This window comes from Mastigoproctus giganteus, chromosome 14 (assembly GCF_048544385.1).
Source record: "Mastigoproctus giganteus isolate SK-2022 chromosome 14, ASM4854438v1, whole genome shotgun sequence".
NCBI classification, from domain to species: domain Eukaryota; kingdom Metazoa; phylum Arthropoda; class Arachnida; order Uropygi; family Thelyphonidae; genus Mastigoproctus; species Mastigoproctus giganteus.
Window position 1 is genome coordinate 58,563,385 of NC_143588.1, and position 17,001 is coordinate 58,580,385.

At 36.2% G+C, this 17,001-nt stretch overlaps 1 protein-coding gene across 2 annotated transcripts in view; it reads right to left on the reverse strand.

The window, feature by feature from the left end:
* tmod (tropomodulin) overlaps nt 1-17,001 on the reverse strand; it is a 148,569-nt gene that overhangs the window by 49,983 nt on the left and 81,585 nt on the right. For both annotated transcript variants that reach the window (XM_090389315.1, XM_090389314.1), the window contains exons 3-4: nt 12,031-12,190; nt 7,550-7,681 (exon numbers count right to left, since the gene is read on the reverse strand). In XM_090389315.1, the coding sequence (XP_090245441.1) occupies nt 7,550-7,681; nt 12,031-12,190 (292 nt within the window). The remainder of the gene's footprint in view (nt 1-7,549; nt 7,682-12,030; nt 12,191-17,001) is intronic.

Consider the following 17,001-nt stretch of genomic DNA (forward strand, 5'->3'; position numbering starts at 1 on the left):
GATCTAGAAACGTTGAGCAGGTGGGCTGAGAGGTGGCAACTGAAGTTTAACATTGACAAATGTAAAGTACTGCATATGGGGAGCAGTAACACCAGAGTAACGTACCAACTGGGTGGTACTACACTCAGGGTAGTGGAGAATGAAAAAGCCATGGGGAGTAATTGGTGCAGTCAGATGAAGTTTTCTAAGCAGTGCAGACAAGCTGCAAGAGAAGCTCCTGGTGTCTTGTCAACACTCAGGGTTCAGTGTTGGGTCCATTGTTGTTTTCTGTATTTATAAATAATATTGATGATGGTATATCAAGCTTAATGTCCAAGTTTGCAGATGACACAAAGGTTGGCAGGGTTGTTAAGGATGCTACTGACGCTATGCAGCTGCAACAGGATCTGGAAAGGTTGAGCAGATGGGCTGAGAGGTGGCAAATGAAGTTTAACATTGACAAATGTAAAGTGCTACATATGGGAAACAGCAACCCCAGAGCAACGTATCAACTCTGTGGTACTACACTGACAGCGATAGAGAATGAGAAGGACCTGGGGGTAATTGTGCAGGCAGATATGAAGTTCTCTGAGCAGTGCAGACAGGCTGAAGAATAGCTCATGGTGTGTTATCAATGATATACAGGAATTTTTCTAGCAGGGATAGGGAGGCGATTATTCCCTTGTATAAGGCAATGGTTAGGCTGCACCTTGAGTACTGTATACAGGTCTGGAAGCCACATTTCAAGAAGGATGTAGAGCTGCTGGAATGAGTACAGAGAAGGGCAACAAGGTTAGTGAACGGAACGAAGGGTTGCTCTTATGAAGAAAGGCTTAAGTTTTGCAAATTACAGTGTCTGGAGACTAGGCACAGGCGAGGTGATCTGATAGAGGTGTACAAAGCCTTGAATGGTTTGAGCATGCTCAATGCTGATGGGATACTGCCTCTTGCTCAGAATAATCACCTGAGAGGGCATAAATTTGCCTTTAGCCAGTGGGTAGTTGGTTGGTGGAACAGACTTCCATCCCTTGTTGTGGAAGTTGATAGCCTAAATAAATTTAAGGCTCAGCTGGACAGGTATTTCGAATGAACGGAGGGGTGAAGTGGAAGGGGTTTTTTTTTTTTTTTGGCTGATGCTGCATAAGCTTGTATCATATGCCTCTACTGATGCTAATGATATACAGGAATTTTGCAAGTAGGGATAAGGAGGTGATTGTTCCCTTGTATAAGGCGATGGTCAGACCACACTGAGTACTGTGTACATGCCTGGAGCCTCATTTTAGGAAGAATGTAGAGCTGCTGGAATGAGTACAGAAAAGGGCAACGAGATTGGTGAGTGGAACAAAGGGTTGCTGTAACCATGAAAGGCTTCAGTTCTGCAAATTGCAACATCTGGAGACTCGGCACATGCGAGGTGATCTAATTGAAACGTATAAGGCTTTGAATGGTTTGAGCAAGCTCAACGCTGATGGGATTCTTCATCTTGCTCAGATTACTCACATGGGGAGACTACAAATTAAAACTGAAGAGAGACAATTGTAGAATAGATGTGCAGAAATTTGCCTTTAGCCATGGGGTGGTTGATAGTTCCATCTGTTGTAGAGGAGGTTGACAACTTAAATAAGTTCAAGCCAGAACTAGACAAACATTTGGAGTGGATGGATGGGTGAAATTGGAAGGGTTTTTTTTTTTTAATGTCTGATGCTTTATAAGCTTGCTTTCTTGCATCATATGCCTCTGCTACTGCTAAAGTTGTTTATTTTTGATCCACTGTGCTTTTGTGAGTGACATAGGCTATGCCGACCGGGCTAGCCGAGTGGGTAAAGTACCTGCCCGGCAACCCAAAGGTCGCGGGTTCGATTCCCGCCTCGGGCTTGGATCAAAGTACTGCAAAAAAAAAAAAAAAAAAAAAACCTTGGGAGGTGCAATATGGCCACAGAAGCCGATGCGCCAACAACTACCAAATCAAAAAAAAAAAAAAAAAAAAAAAAAAAAAAGACATAGGCTATGAGAGTTAAATAAAAATTGTTCATATTTTATTATTTAATTCTTTGTAATTATTCAACCCATCATCAATCATGACAAGTGCTGAAAAGAAAAAGTATCAACAGTATCTTGATGGATATCTAGTTTATGGTTTTATTGAATGTCCATTCGACTAAAGACAGCCAATGTGTCTTATGTGTAATAGTTCTTTTTCAAAAGAGGCTATGAAACCATCAAGACTTTCAGATCAGTTAAAAGGAAACATTCTGATAAAATTGGTAAAGATATAGAATATTTCAAAATTTAAAACAGAATTTTGAGCAGTGTAACACTGTTACTTCCTTATTTAAGAAGAGCACACAAACAAATGATTATGGAATGATTATGTCTTATAAAATTGCAGAAATTATTGCAAAAACTGGTAGTGCTTATACAGTTGCTGAGACTGTTATACAACTCGCATTAGAGATTGCAATTTCAACAGTGATGCATCAAAATTCTTCCAGTATTTTCAAAGCATTGCCGCTCAGCAACGATTCAATTCAAAGATGAATCAATGAGATGTCAGTTAACGTTGAATAACAACTAAATTGACAAACTAAAAACAAGAAAATTTTCTAATCAGATTGATGAATCCACAGTTACTGACAATAAGGTCCTTCTAATGGCATACGTTCGCTATTTCAAGGATGATTGTAAATTGCAAGAAGAGATGTTTGTAAAATCTATAGAAACTGACTGTATTGGAGCATCCATTTTTGTGTTGTAAAAACATGGTTAGATGAAAAATAAGTACCATTGGAAAATTTGGTATCTGTGCCACTGATGGTGTTACCTCCATGGTTAGAAGACAAAGGTTTTATAGGTCACCTAAAGGAAGTATGTCCCGAAGTTCTTGAAATACACTGCATTATGTACCAACATCATCTGGTTGCAAAAAATATTAGTCCAGCTCTTTATCAATCTCTCAGTATAGTTATTAAAACCATCAATAAAAATAAAGTCACATAGCAAATATGATATGCTATATGACCTTTTCAGAAAATTTTGTGTTCATAATAAAAAATTTATGCGAGGCTTCTTTTACATACAGAAGTCAGATGGCTTTCTTCTGGAAACTGTGTAAGAAGATTTGTAAACCTTTTTTGATACGATAATTAGTTTTTTAGAAAGTGAAACAGAGACAGTTTTAGCAAACACAAAAACAACAAACTATAAAGCTTGGGTTTTTCAAAAACTTAATGAAGTATCACTTCAACTTAAAGGGAAATTAATTGCAGTGATAGACTGCAAACGCGTATTAAAAGCCTTCACGGAAAAACTGGAAATATTTGAAAGCAATTTAACGAGAAAACAATTTCGTGGTAAGTAAGAGTTAGCTGAAATCAATGAATTTCTCACCGAGAATGATCTTAAGAATTATTCAGATCATTTGTGTTCTTTAAAAGGCGAAATGAAAAATAGATTTTCATTTTTATTTTCTACTGAACTGAAAACATGGATGTTAGATCCAATTGGATGCGATACTGGGTGTGCTAGTGAAGAAATTCAAGAACTCAGTGAATTAAAATGTAACGAAGAATGCAAATATAAATTCTAAAAAAAAGGTGGAATGGCTGATTTGTGGGGATCAAAAACAACTAAACATTCTTTATCCAACAATGTGGTCTGAAATGGCTACAGTACTTCTTTGTTTTCCAACATCTTATATGATTGAAAGTGGTTTTAGTTCAGCAAATTAACAAAGGAAAGAAACAGAACTGACATATATTCAACAGGAGACATTAGAATTAAATTTACTAACGTCATACGAAACATTGAACTTTTAGATAAGAAGCATCAGGCTCGGATATCTCATTGAATAAAAAGAGTCAGATTTTCTTGTTTAAAATTTCATGGGGGGCGATTAGGAAAAAAAAATGTCTAAAAAAAAGTCCTTTTGGGAACGACGATAATTAAAAAAATGTTCAGAAACACTGCATTAAATACAGTAAGAGAACTGTTTACCAGTACAGCATCCTTTCAATCAACCAAAGTTTTGTATAAAACAATGCCACTGCTGTTCAAGCCTTGGCTACCAAGAGGTCCAAAGCTACACTGGAAAGAGATTTGAACTCTGTCAGTTTTAATCCCCCCCCACCTGGCTGAATATTTTTTTAGCACTGCTATGAGCAGTTGTTAAAATATCAAGCATTACTTGAGATAGGCTGTTATATTTCAATCTCCCTCATACACTTGTCAATACCCTAACCAAGGAGCAGTGTACAAGTGTACATCAGTTCTTTCTTCTTTCATTATTATAAAACTGATACTGAAAAATACTTTTTCTTTAATGACACCGGAAGTACTGGATTTTTTTTTTTTTTTTTTGCAAACTGATTCATTTCAATTTGGTTCAAAAAACTTGTTCTCCAAATAAAACTGCATTTAAGTTAAAATTAAATAATTGCTAACTTAAATGATTCCAAAAACATAGTTGGCAAATTGTTATCTAAGAATTCTGTTTGGAACTAGCAGCCTTTTGACTAAAGTATGTTTACATACATAAACACACTTTAGTCTGAAGAATTCAGGATAGAAAGTCACCAAACAAGTCCCATTTACACAATTTATTCATAAAGTCATACAGCTTCTGTTATGAGTGTATTAAATATCTGAAGTTGCAACACTTTATTGGGTTGTATCAGCATACAAATAACCCTGACAATGCAACACAACACTGATAGAACTGCACTAAGACTTTTTTACCATAAGAATAACATACCTCTGGTAAAGTATGCTGTGAACATTGTGGCATACTACTGATCAGTTTGTAATCCATCAACCTGTTTTGACGTTCATTTGATACTCCGAAGTTGTAACATTTTATTGGGTTGTACCAGCATACAAATAACCCTGACAACAAAACACCAATTGAACTGCACTAACACTTTTTTGCCATTTGTGTAAAATACTTCTGGTAATGAATGTTGTGGCATACTACTGATCAGTTTGTCATCAATGACATACTGTCTCTGTATCTCACTGGTCTTTCATAATTGATTGACAAGGAAGATTGCCTTTATTAACTTATTGATTGGGGGGGGGAGGTATTTTGACTTTATTTCTAGCCCATTAGCAATACCAGTTAGAGGAGTTGCCATCCCATACATTTACTTTCTTTGTAAAAGAATCTTTAATATATTAGTTTTTAAATAAACTTTAAGTTCTTTGGTTAATCTTCATTGTTTTCTATATTGTGAGAAAGAGTATCATCCCCAGGTTGTATTGTATGCATGGTGTTAAAAATAAAAAAATAAACACTATTTTCAAGTGTTTATTACGATTCTTATATTCAATAATGAATATAAGAAATTCACAATTAAAAAAAAAAAAAATCTGATTTTAATTTAGTTTTCCTTTTTTGCAAAAAGAAAAACTATGTTTTGACGGTGAGATGGAGAAGGGGCCAAAAGACTGATTCTCTATCATAAACCCAGGGAATTAACAGTTATATTAACTCCTTGGGTTTATGATAATCAGTCTTTTTGGCCCCTTCTCCATCTCACTGTTAAAATATAGTTTTTCTGTCTTGTTCTTTTCACAAAATAAAGAAAAGCTTGTAATTTGTGTGCTAGAGTTGAGTAGGTCCTCAATATGACACTAAAATTTAATACTTTTTCAGTATTATATGCGTACTTCCCTGATGTATGACATAACATTATGGTGTGTTAGAATGAGTCAGCATTCATTTTTCCAATTGTGTGTAAAAGAACTATAATTTGATGAACACAAATCCCTTAATGTAATGATAATTATGATAATAAAGAATACTGTGATGTACTGATAAATTAAAATGCATACAGGTATCCCTCAAATCATGCATGTCCAAAATAAATGTTTTTTTATACAGGGTGTTTCTCAAAAATATTGGTACAAACGTTTAGGAGAGGTAGGTAACATCTAAAGGAATGTGAATCACATAGAAACCCATAACCGGAAACGTCACCGTAAGTTGGTAGATGGCACTGTTCATCAGTTCGCGAGAGGGAAAATTTTTGGTTTACTCATTCAAGCAGTAGTCGCCGCACGAAGAGCATGCATCGATATACGAACTGTGAGCTGGCAGACATGCACTTAGTGTATGGATTAGCAGAGGGCAATGGACGAGCCGCTCAAAGAATTTATGGAGAACACTTCCCAGACAGACATGTACCAGACCACAGTTTGTTTGCAAGTGTGCATCAAAATTTGTGTGATTATGGGTCATTTAGAGGTAACAGGAGTAGTGCGGGCAGACCACGTTCGACGCAAACTCCCGCCATGGAAGAAAGTGTGTTGAATGCCGTCCAAAATAATCCTACTACCACCACACATGCCGTTGCCTCTTATTTCACTTGGGAAGGCTTATTCAATCAGCACAATGCTCATGTGTGGGCTCACGACAACCCACATGGTGAGCGCCCCCGTGCGGCACAACGTCGCTTCGCAATAAATGTGTGGGCAGGTATAGTCAGTGACTGCTTAGTCAGCCCATATCTGTTACCATCCCGCATGAACTCCGCTAAATATCGGATCTTTCTTGAACAAGTTCTACCAGGGTTACTTGACGATGTTCTAGCAAATGTGAGACGCAACATTTGGTTTCAACATGACGGGACGCCTGCCCATTATGGATTGGCCATGGTGGATCCGTTGCCTGGCCCCATGCTCACCTGATTTATCGAGCCTTGATTTCTTTCTGTGGGGGGGGGGCCCTCAAATCTATCTTGTATGAATCGCCTGTGGAGATGGAAATGGTTTGTTATTTGGTTTTTAGGAGCATTAGCAACTAAGGCCATATTGCTACGGGATATGCGGTGGTCATTCCCTGACCTTTCCGCATCCTCCGTATTTGGTGGTGGCGGGCACGAACCCCGGTCTAATCAAGAAGCGTGTGCTACGCACTGCTGCTCCCTCCCACCTGGCTACGGTGGCGCGACGGAAATGGATCTCGTGGCAAGACTGTTCTGCGCTGCTGCTACTGTCAAAGAAACTCCAGGTGTGTTCGACTGTGTCCGCCAATCCATGCTGTGTCGGTGTCACGCATGCATCGCGTCTCACGGTGGAACCTTTGAACATCTGTTGTAACATCATGAAATGCATCCATCTCGTACTCCATTGTTAATATTATGTCAAATAAATGTTTGCCACTAATTACTGTCTTGTCTCATTTCTGCTTCTTGTGCCTCTGCTACTACTTTCCCGTGACGTTTCCGTTATGGGTTCCTATGCGATTCACATTCCTGTAGATGTTACCTACCTCCCCTAAACGTTTGTACCGATATTTTTGAGACACCCTGTATACTTGGATTTTATTCTTTTTTTTTGCTTTGAAATCACAATCCATTTAGAATTAACACAATTCTGAAAATAAGAGGTTTGCAATTTTAACCACCAAAAAGTAGAAGAAAACTGTTGTGTGTATACACATTTTTTTTTATGATGATATAGTAGTTCTTAATCCTTTCTCTTACAGAGCAAATGCTACATGATTAATAGAATACAGGAAAAACAGCTTTCACTAAATAGTAATGTAAATAATAAAATCACAATATATACATACCAGCTAAATCAACCAACTCAGATTCATTGGCCCCATCAAGTGCATGTTCATACTCATCACCTATATCAAGCTCCACTTCTAGATCATCATCTAGTTTGGGTTTCGGTAATTCTTTTGGAATCCACACTTTGCCTAGTAAAAATATTATCATTCTATCTGTAGATCATTAATTTTGCACTATAAATGCGAAAAACCAAAAAAAAAAAAAAATAAATAACACTGAAACTATGATTGTTACCATAACATATTATACAAAAACACTAACTTCTTTAATCCTAATAAAACTTTTATAAAAAAAATAAACTTTTCTACAAAAAATAATTATAAAAATTTGACTCTTACATTTTAATAACAGTAACAGTACTGTGCACCACATATTAATTTGGAATGACTTCGTGAGTTCCTCTTTAACTTACGTTATACAGAATCATCTGCCATACAACCCATTGTTTAATGGCAATGACCACAGGCTTTTTTGCTGCACTGGCATGGGGAAAAAAAAAAATGTAGATAAGGAAATACAAATTATGTGCTTCCCTTCTCACACAGGTAACTATTCAGTTGACCTTTTAATTTATTCAAACTGTCAGCCTCAACTACCTGCAAAAGCAACGTGTTCCAGCAATCAAAGCCTTGCTGGCTAAAAGAAAACTTCCTACAATTTAGTCTAAACCTTCCCCTGGAATTTGAAATTATGTTTCCTTGTTCTAGAATTCTCTATAACAGTGAAAATTCCACCTTCATTCATTTTACTAACTCCTCTAGAGCCTCATAAACCTCAATCAGACCACCTTTGAGGTACCTGACTGCCAAGCTCTGCACAGCCCACAAAATCGGATTCTTTCCTCGTATGGTTGCCCTTTTGCCAATCTCACTATGTGAGTTGCCGATTTTGGGCCCTTTCAAGAAGCATAATGTCTTTTTTCAGATGAAGTCTCCTATATGAGATATGTTATGACACTATCTTATTGCACATCAATAGTAAAAGCTGTAGGTGACTTTGATTTGACAAAATAAAGGGGCATGTTTTCAGTACAGGGAGAGTACTACAGGAAGGACAAACAGTGGACAAAACCATTGTTTTATTTAATTTTTAGCATGACCAACAGCAGCAAAGTATTGTAAGTGAACAAAACCATACTTGCATGCCAATGGAGTACCCACAGCAGTTTATATAGTACTATATGGTGTTCCATACACAGTCAACTCCCATTATAATGCTCTTACTTATAGCATTCTCCTGCTTTAATGCTCTGTTCATCTGATCCCAAAGTCAATCCTGCAATGTACCATGCATTTTTAATGATTACAGCACTCTCATTTAAAATGCTTTTCCTCTTCATATTGTTTTTTTTTAAGGTCCCAAGAAAGAATACCCAAATATAACTCTCCTTCTTCCTCTACATTTTTGTGAAAGATGACAAGACTAAATTTGAATGATTTATGGTGCTGTTTGTTTTTACTTCATAGAAATCATTTCTAGTGCAAGTGATATTTGTTTATTTCACACAGTATTTAACTTGAAGTTTTGAAAGTAGAAAGTCACTCTTTATGACTCAGTGATTATTTAGCATATTTTGATGATTTTATTTTTGGACAAGGATCAAAAATAAAATCATCAAATTATCAAAAACACAAGGATGTCAAACCTACTATACTGGCACCAAAGAAAACCGAGCACTGTGGAAGGCTGGACCCACCAAGGAGTTATTTTTTTAACTTTCTCTTGTGTCTGATAAGGTGTTACAAAACTTCAATTTGGTAGAAAATCTAACTGCAGCTGCTAACATGAAGTAGAAGACACTCAACGAATTTTTGAAGTTGGCTCATCTGCTTCAACTTAAGTTCATGCAAAGATTAATACATCCCTTTATACAGCGTAAATATATAATATATATTTTATACACTAAGTTATCACTGAATTATGACCACCTATCTAATCCAATGTTGGGCATCATTTGCACAGATAACAGCCACTATTTGCTTAGTCATTGTCTCTACTAGATGTCTCAAGAAGTCCGTAGCGGATAACATTAGCCATGCTGCCGCCAAGGGTTTCCACAGTGTTGAAATAGATGATGGTTGCGTGTCCATACATCTCACTTCCTGTTCCCACAGGTGTTCAAATTGGACTGAGGTCAAGCAAATTTGGAGGCCAATCAGGATGGGTGATATCATCGCTGTGTTCCTCGATCCACTTGTGCACAGTGCAGGTCCAATGACATGGTACATTATCACCTTGGAAGATCCTGTTTCTGTCTGGGAAAAAAATGTAACATGGGTGAGTGCACCTGGTCTCCTATGAGCTGCCAGTAGACCTCATTGGTGAAAAGTTGGCCCATATGCACCAGGGACCCTATTTCTTGCCAGCAAAATGTCCTGTATTAAACAACCACCGACACCTGCCTGGACAGTGGGTACCATTGCACTAAGAGTCCATGGACTCATGTTGCTTGTGCCACACATGAAGGTGTCCAACATGTTGCAGCAGCTATTTGGGTTCATCTGACCGGCACACTTGTTTCCAGTGCTCAACCAGCGTGTTGTTCGCAACACAGCATTCACCGCTGATGATGATCAGCAGTGAGTAGATGGTGTCTCTTAGGTCATCTGCCATGGAACTCAATATGTCTCAGTGTGCAGCACATCATCATTTGGAATGTTCTTGCATTCCCCATAATGTATTGTGATGTCAATTTTTATTAGCACAGCAACCTGCCATTGAGCCTGTACGTGTTGCACCCTTCACTCACCACAAATAGCCACCTTGCATAATCCTTTACAGTTCTATCGCTAGGAGGTGGTTTGACCCATTTGAGACCATTCTTTGTACACCTTAACCACAGTGAGCCATGAGCAACTGGCGAGACATGCCATTTCTGATATGAAGCACCCAATGCACAAGCTCTCACAATCATGCCCTTTTGAAACTCTGATATTTTTAGTACATCCTGTAACTGTTATTTTAACATCATGTTGCACAACCAGATGCAAATTACCAATGCTCTAGCATAACAAGCTGTTTGGCTTTTTATACTGTGAGCTATGTGGCATAGTCCATTACAGATTGGTGGTCATAATTCAGTGATCAAGAGTGTATAAATATATAATGTATTCCTTTTGAAAGTGTGAAAATTTTTATTCTTAATTAATTTTATTAATGACAGTATTATTATAGTAGTAGTATTGTTATGTTTTACATTGCATTTATCATGTATAATTATAATATTCAAGATAAGTGCAGTTTAATAAAATCTTCTTAAAAAATTGCATTTTTATTAGTAAGCAAAATAAAGTTGGAATTATCAAAAAAGCAAGTGTAGTTTATTAAGTTATTTGTTATTTTTTTTTTTTTTTTAGGAGCATTAGCAACTAAGGCCATATTGCTCCGGAGATATGTGGCGGTCGTTCCCTGACCTTTTCGCATCCTCCGTATTTGGTGGTCACGGGCTCGAACCCCGGTCTAATCAAGAAGCGTGTGCTATGCACTGCTGCTCCTGTCCACCTGGCTACGGAGATGCCAGTTTATTAAGTGTGCAGGTTTCATTCAACATACACAAGCCATTACTTCAAACACTGCTACAAAAAATAAATAAAAAATAAAGCACTTGCAACTGAAAAACAATGTTTTATATTTTGGTGATATAAAATTTCCGAAATACAAAAGATATCTCCAAGAAAAGGAATCACACACACACACACACACACAATTCTCTTTAAGGCTAGTCCTGTAGGAAGTTATAATTTTACATTGTGCACATTATTCAGTAGTAAAAGGTGTACACAACACCTTTTACTACTGAATAATGGAATCAATGACTGAGAGTGCAGTACAGGATCATTCGGATAGAAATAACCTCTAGCTAAAGTGCAGTGATCAGCTATCGTAACCAGCAATATGTATATTTCGTGCTTCCTTACAGATTACAATAAATATTCTTTTTAAATGGAATTCTGAAGGAAACAGCATGGTTTTCAGTAGTGGCAAATGATACAAGAAAGCATGAGCCAAAAAAAAAAACCAAAAACAACACACTTCAAACATCTATCCCTCCAAGAATGTCTAGTTCTTCCTTGAATTCTTCCTGGGGAACCCAGGCCTGTGTGCATTCCTGTCAGTAACAGCTGGCAGAGTGCACATCATATGCTATTCCTTCCCCATCATATGAGAAAATTCATTATATTATGTACATCTACATTTTAGTTTGGTGGAAAAGACAATAGAATATCACTGGGATATCTTTGTGTAGTGGGAAAGGATAGCATTTTCTTGTTTGCATTGGACACCTAAAAGCTTTTAATCAGTCCTGTATAGAGGACTGCCAGTAATAGTTGGCAGAGTCCTCCTCCACATTACCCACTTTCCTCCTCTATCAAATGAGCAAATTCATCCTTTTATCACACACACACACACACACACACACACACACACACACACACACACACACACACACACTAATGGAATAAGTGTTATGCCTTACCTCGTTTAATTCCTGCCTCAAATGGTTTAATTTCTGGCCAGTCTTCTTGCTCTTTGGCCATTTTTTCTAAAAACATCAATAACTTCTTTCGATTTAAAGGACCGGTAGGTTTCTTTTTTGTCTGGTCCCGACATCTTTGTGATGGTGGCAACAGAGAATCCTGATAAGTAAGAAAACTACTGTTAAATATTTGACTTATCAAGGAGCATTTAAATTCTTTCCAAAATTAATTATATTAATGTTTTCACAATTGGTTGCATTTAGAAAATTTATAAATTTTGGCAAAAAAGTGAATTTCAGTTTTTTTTTTGTTGCATTTGCATGTTATAAAATGAATTTTTTTTTATACAGCAATTAATTAATATTAATTTCTCCCATAATTGCTATTAATTAGCTTTTATTTCAATCACAATTTCATTCCAATAATGGAATGAAACTATTTTTAAAAACCCCGAGGTGGCAACATACTATGATCTTGAACCATTTCGGTATTATTGATTCATCACACAAAAATACTTTTGTAAGACTAGCTACCAAAATTTCAAGTTCAGTTTTATACAAAGCCATAGGAAAAAGTGAATATATAAATAAATTTTATGAAAAAGAACTATTTCCTGATATCATTTCACAATAATACACTTTATAAATTTACAATGTTTAGTTACTTTTCAAACTTTAAATACTAAATTTAACCTGCTTAATTAACCTGAACTGCTAATAACTGAAGCCTGTCGTATGCTTAGAAGACAAAATGCTATAAATGCCTATTTCCATGTTTTGGGAGAAAAACGCTTTTTGGTGGGGGGGGGGAGGTGCATTTTACCTTTTTTTTTTTTGCCTATTTTCCCCTTTATATACTTTAATTAATAAACAAATTTTCCAGTGAAACTCAAGCAATAACATAAATAGGAAATTTATATGTAAGATGAACAAATATGCATGTTACCATGAAAGCAGAGGTTCTTTTCTGATTAAAACAAATTTCTTAAGATTTTATGTGCTTTGATTTATAAATTAATAAGAGCATACTGGGCATATTTTTCAGTTCCATTTCTGAGGTTCTAGAAAGCAGTGCTTTAATACTATAAATAATGAACATAGTTAATACAAAACTGCCTCCAACGTTGGTTGTCACTAGTACTGAAAAGTGTGGGAAATACCAGATAAACTTTGCATTTGATATGGGTTGTTATTTAGCAGTATTTCACACTACATGAGTGACACATCAGCAATTCCAGGGTTACTTGGTCATCTGTTACTTTATTCTAGCACCCTTTACTTCAATGGTCATTCATTTCTTACAGTAAAGGACACCAACCAAAAGTGAGTGCTGCTTTAAACCAGAAACTGAGAGTGAATAATTTAGTTAAATAGTTTGGTAGTGATATAATATCTATTAACAGACATTTCTTTTGTAAAGCATTTGAAAAAGCAATGAATTTTGGTCAAAAGTTTTTTCCCAACATCTACAAACTTCTAAACAAGAAGCTGCAATAGTGAGGAGTTACCATTCCTGATCTGCTTCTTCAGCTGCAACTCAACAATCTACTTTTGATTTAATCCAAGCTTTTCTTGATGCTTCAACGTATTTTTGAAGTGTTTTCTGGAAAAATATAAAAAGGAACATGTTCCAAGTGAATGTACATTAAGAAAAATGTTACCAAAGTATTCTTACACACATCTGTTTTCTAGATAATTAGGAATGAGGTTCAGCAAAAATATTTTGATTTCCATTAATAAGACAATCAATATTGGAGGTCACTGGAACCATATACAGTATATATATTAATGAAAGAAAATAGATAAAAATAAAAAATTATATTAGTAACGCAAACATCAGAGGCAGAATAATAGCATATTCCTTTGCATGTTGCTCATTGTATAAACCTAAAATGAAAATTAAGCCAGTAGTATGGTAAACCAGTACAGCAAAAATAGGTTAAACTAACCATAAAAAATTAAACCAGTGGGGAAGGAAGAGAAAGGTAACCAAGACTAAAAATATTGTAAAAACAACACCACAAAGTAATTTAGAAGCCTTAAAAAATAGATATGAAAAATCAATTAAGTTTTGAAAGTCAATTAGATAAGAAATTTAATAGTGCCACTTGCTAGCACCAAGTTCAAATTATGTGAAATATCACAAATGATAGAGATTGAAACTAACTACAATAAAAATAAAATAAATAAAATTAGACTGACCATTATGCCCAATCTTGATGGAGGACCACGAGGCCAATAATGGTCAGGGAATCGCTGCATTTCAAACGCTAGACAAATTCTTTCGGTCAACTCACTGCAAATGTGAGTCGACCGAAAGATCTAGTTTTGAAATTCTAATTTGAAGAAAGTCTTAAGTTCTTAGTCGTCATCATCTGAATATTCTGTGGATTTCTCCTTCTCAAACTACTCTCCCTTGAACTTTACAAACTTTCATACCCATGCATTAAATGCTTCTTGCGAGCCATTTTTCGAAAGACTGTGAAGTGCTTTCATTGTGACAATGCAAGCATTGTTGTGTCAGAAGTGAAGCCTTTAAGAGCTTTCTTCAGACGTGGAAACAGGAAGAAATCACACTGGGCTAAGTCCGATAAATAAGAGGGATGTGGCAGAACCTCGGCACTGTCTTGATGGAAAAACCACTTCAATATTGTCAAGATGTGTTATATTAACACGAATCGCTTAGAGAATTGTTGTTTTACCAAGACACTCATTACCATATGCTTCATTCATCTCTTTAACTGCTTCTGATTCAGTTACGCCCTATGTGACACAATAACGAATCACATAATGCTGTTCAATCTGCATTTCCGACATGATACTTGCTTCAAGATGACTGTCAGTGACATGCGGCAGATGCACCAACAAATGCACCAATTGTTGGTGAAGAAAGTCACCTTCTGCACACTCTGTAGTTGATAAGATCTGTCCAGACCATGTAAGAGCAGTCAATATCCTTCGAAGAAGGACTGATTATGGAGATTAGATTGTGGCTGCAGGGCTGTGTGGAGGGGGTTCATCAAGGTACCGGAGCGATCAGATTGAAAGCTGGCCTCATCGGCAGATAGATCGTTTCTAGCTTAGGCTGCTTGCATCATGTGTGATTGGGTTGCCGCTCGTGTGCATTCTTGTGAGATGCATTGATAAGATTGTGTTATGATATTAACTATATTGTCAAGATGTTATATTAATGCGAATTGCTTAGAGAATTGTTGTTTTATTATTTTTTTCACGAGTTGTCAGACGTTTCCTAAATGGAGCGACCTACCTCCTCATGGTGGGGTGGGGTGGGGATACTGTCCCTACCATGAGGCTAAAGGTCATTTATTATGTTCTGTTATCTTGTCAAATTCAACTTGTGATAAATTGACCAACAATGTTAATAGGCACAACATGAACTAGTGGCATATGGACGAAAGTCTGGGGGCCATGATCTGAGCTTGACAAATAACACCAGAATATGGCCATCATACCAAAACACTCATTACCATATGCTTCATTCATCTCTTTAACTGTTTCCGATACATTTAAGCCATGTGACACAATAAGAAATCACATATCGCTGTTCAATCTCTATGTCCAATATGATACTTGCTTCAAAATGGTCTTCAGTGACATGCAGCTAAAAATCTCTTTACACAACACTAGCTCGATAAGTAAGTTGTACACTAAAGTGCACAGCCCTGAAATCATGAAATTTGCATACCACCACTTAAAGTACAGCATCAGCCAAAAAATAGATAAACATTTTTCAGTAAACCTAGGACTGCTTTATTATTCAAAATACTTTGTGACTAGCAAGATTTCAAATACCACAAGTAAACAGTATGGCTTTAACAATCAAGGTGGAACTAACCCCCACAATCGCAAGTTTGTAGAAAGGCACACTACTTTTAAATAAAAAAAAAAGGGCTACTCTTATTTTATTTTTTTTCAAAATATGAGATATCACTATGATAGCCTGTTTTAAAAATTAGTGGTTTCATCAGATGGCATGCAGCCTTCATTAGCAAATCTCTGATGATACAGGAATGAAAAACACTGCTCATAGCAGCTTATTTAAAAAACAAAGATAACAATAACAAAAATAAAATTTGTAAAAGAATATGGAAGGCATTCTGAGCTAATCCTTTAGCTCTTCAAGTAGAAGGAAATGTAATATGGGTCCAAAATAGATTTTTTTTTAACACAAAGAATGTGTTATAATGCTCTGCTTTGTTGTTTAACTGTTCTTTTTGAGAGGAACAAGATATAATCATAAATATCATCAGGGTATCCAACACATTTTTTGGTTTAACTCTCTTCCATACTGCTTAAAACACTGACAACAACACAGTGGCAGAATCTTGAAACAATCACTTACATGCATTGACTCTAGAGTGATGCAATGCATTATACTCCTGTTGGCTTCCGTAGCCGAGTGGTCAGGAGTGGGAGTGCAGTAGCACACGCTCTTTGAGTAGACTAGGGTTCAAGCCCCTGATTACTAAATATGGCCAATCTGCCAACCCTGCATTGGACCAGCATAGCAGACTATGGTCCAATTCTCTCAACATGAATAGTTGAGGAGGCTTCCATCCTGCAGTGGGTTGATAATGGCTGCAGTTTACTTTTTTTTTTTTTTTTTTAATACTCCTGTTTATGAAAGCAGAAAAAAAAAATTGAATAAAAGATTAACTTATAAACAATACATCTACAAAACAATTACTTGCAAAAATAAATATGCTGCTTGCTTTAATTAAGAATGGAAGTTTAATAACATATATATACAAATGATCTTCATCACAAACAACCATTCAATGAAAAAATGTCACAGCTTTTCAACTATATGTTATCCAGTTCTCTTAAAAAATTTATTTCTCGAAATAAAATTTGACTGTACAATGAAAATTCAAAATGAGATATCACTATGATAGCCTGTTTTAAGAATTACTGGTTTCATCAGATGGCATGCAGCCTTCATTAGCAAAT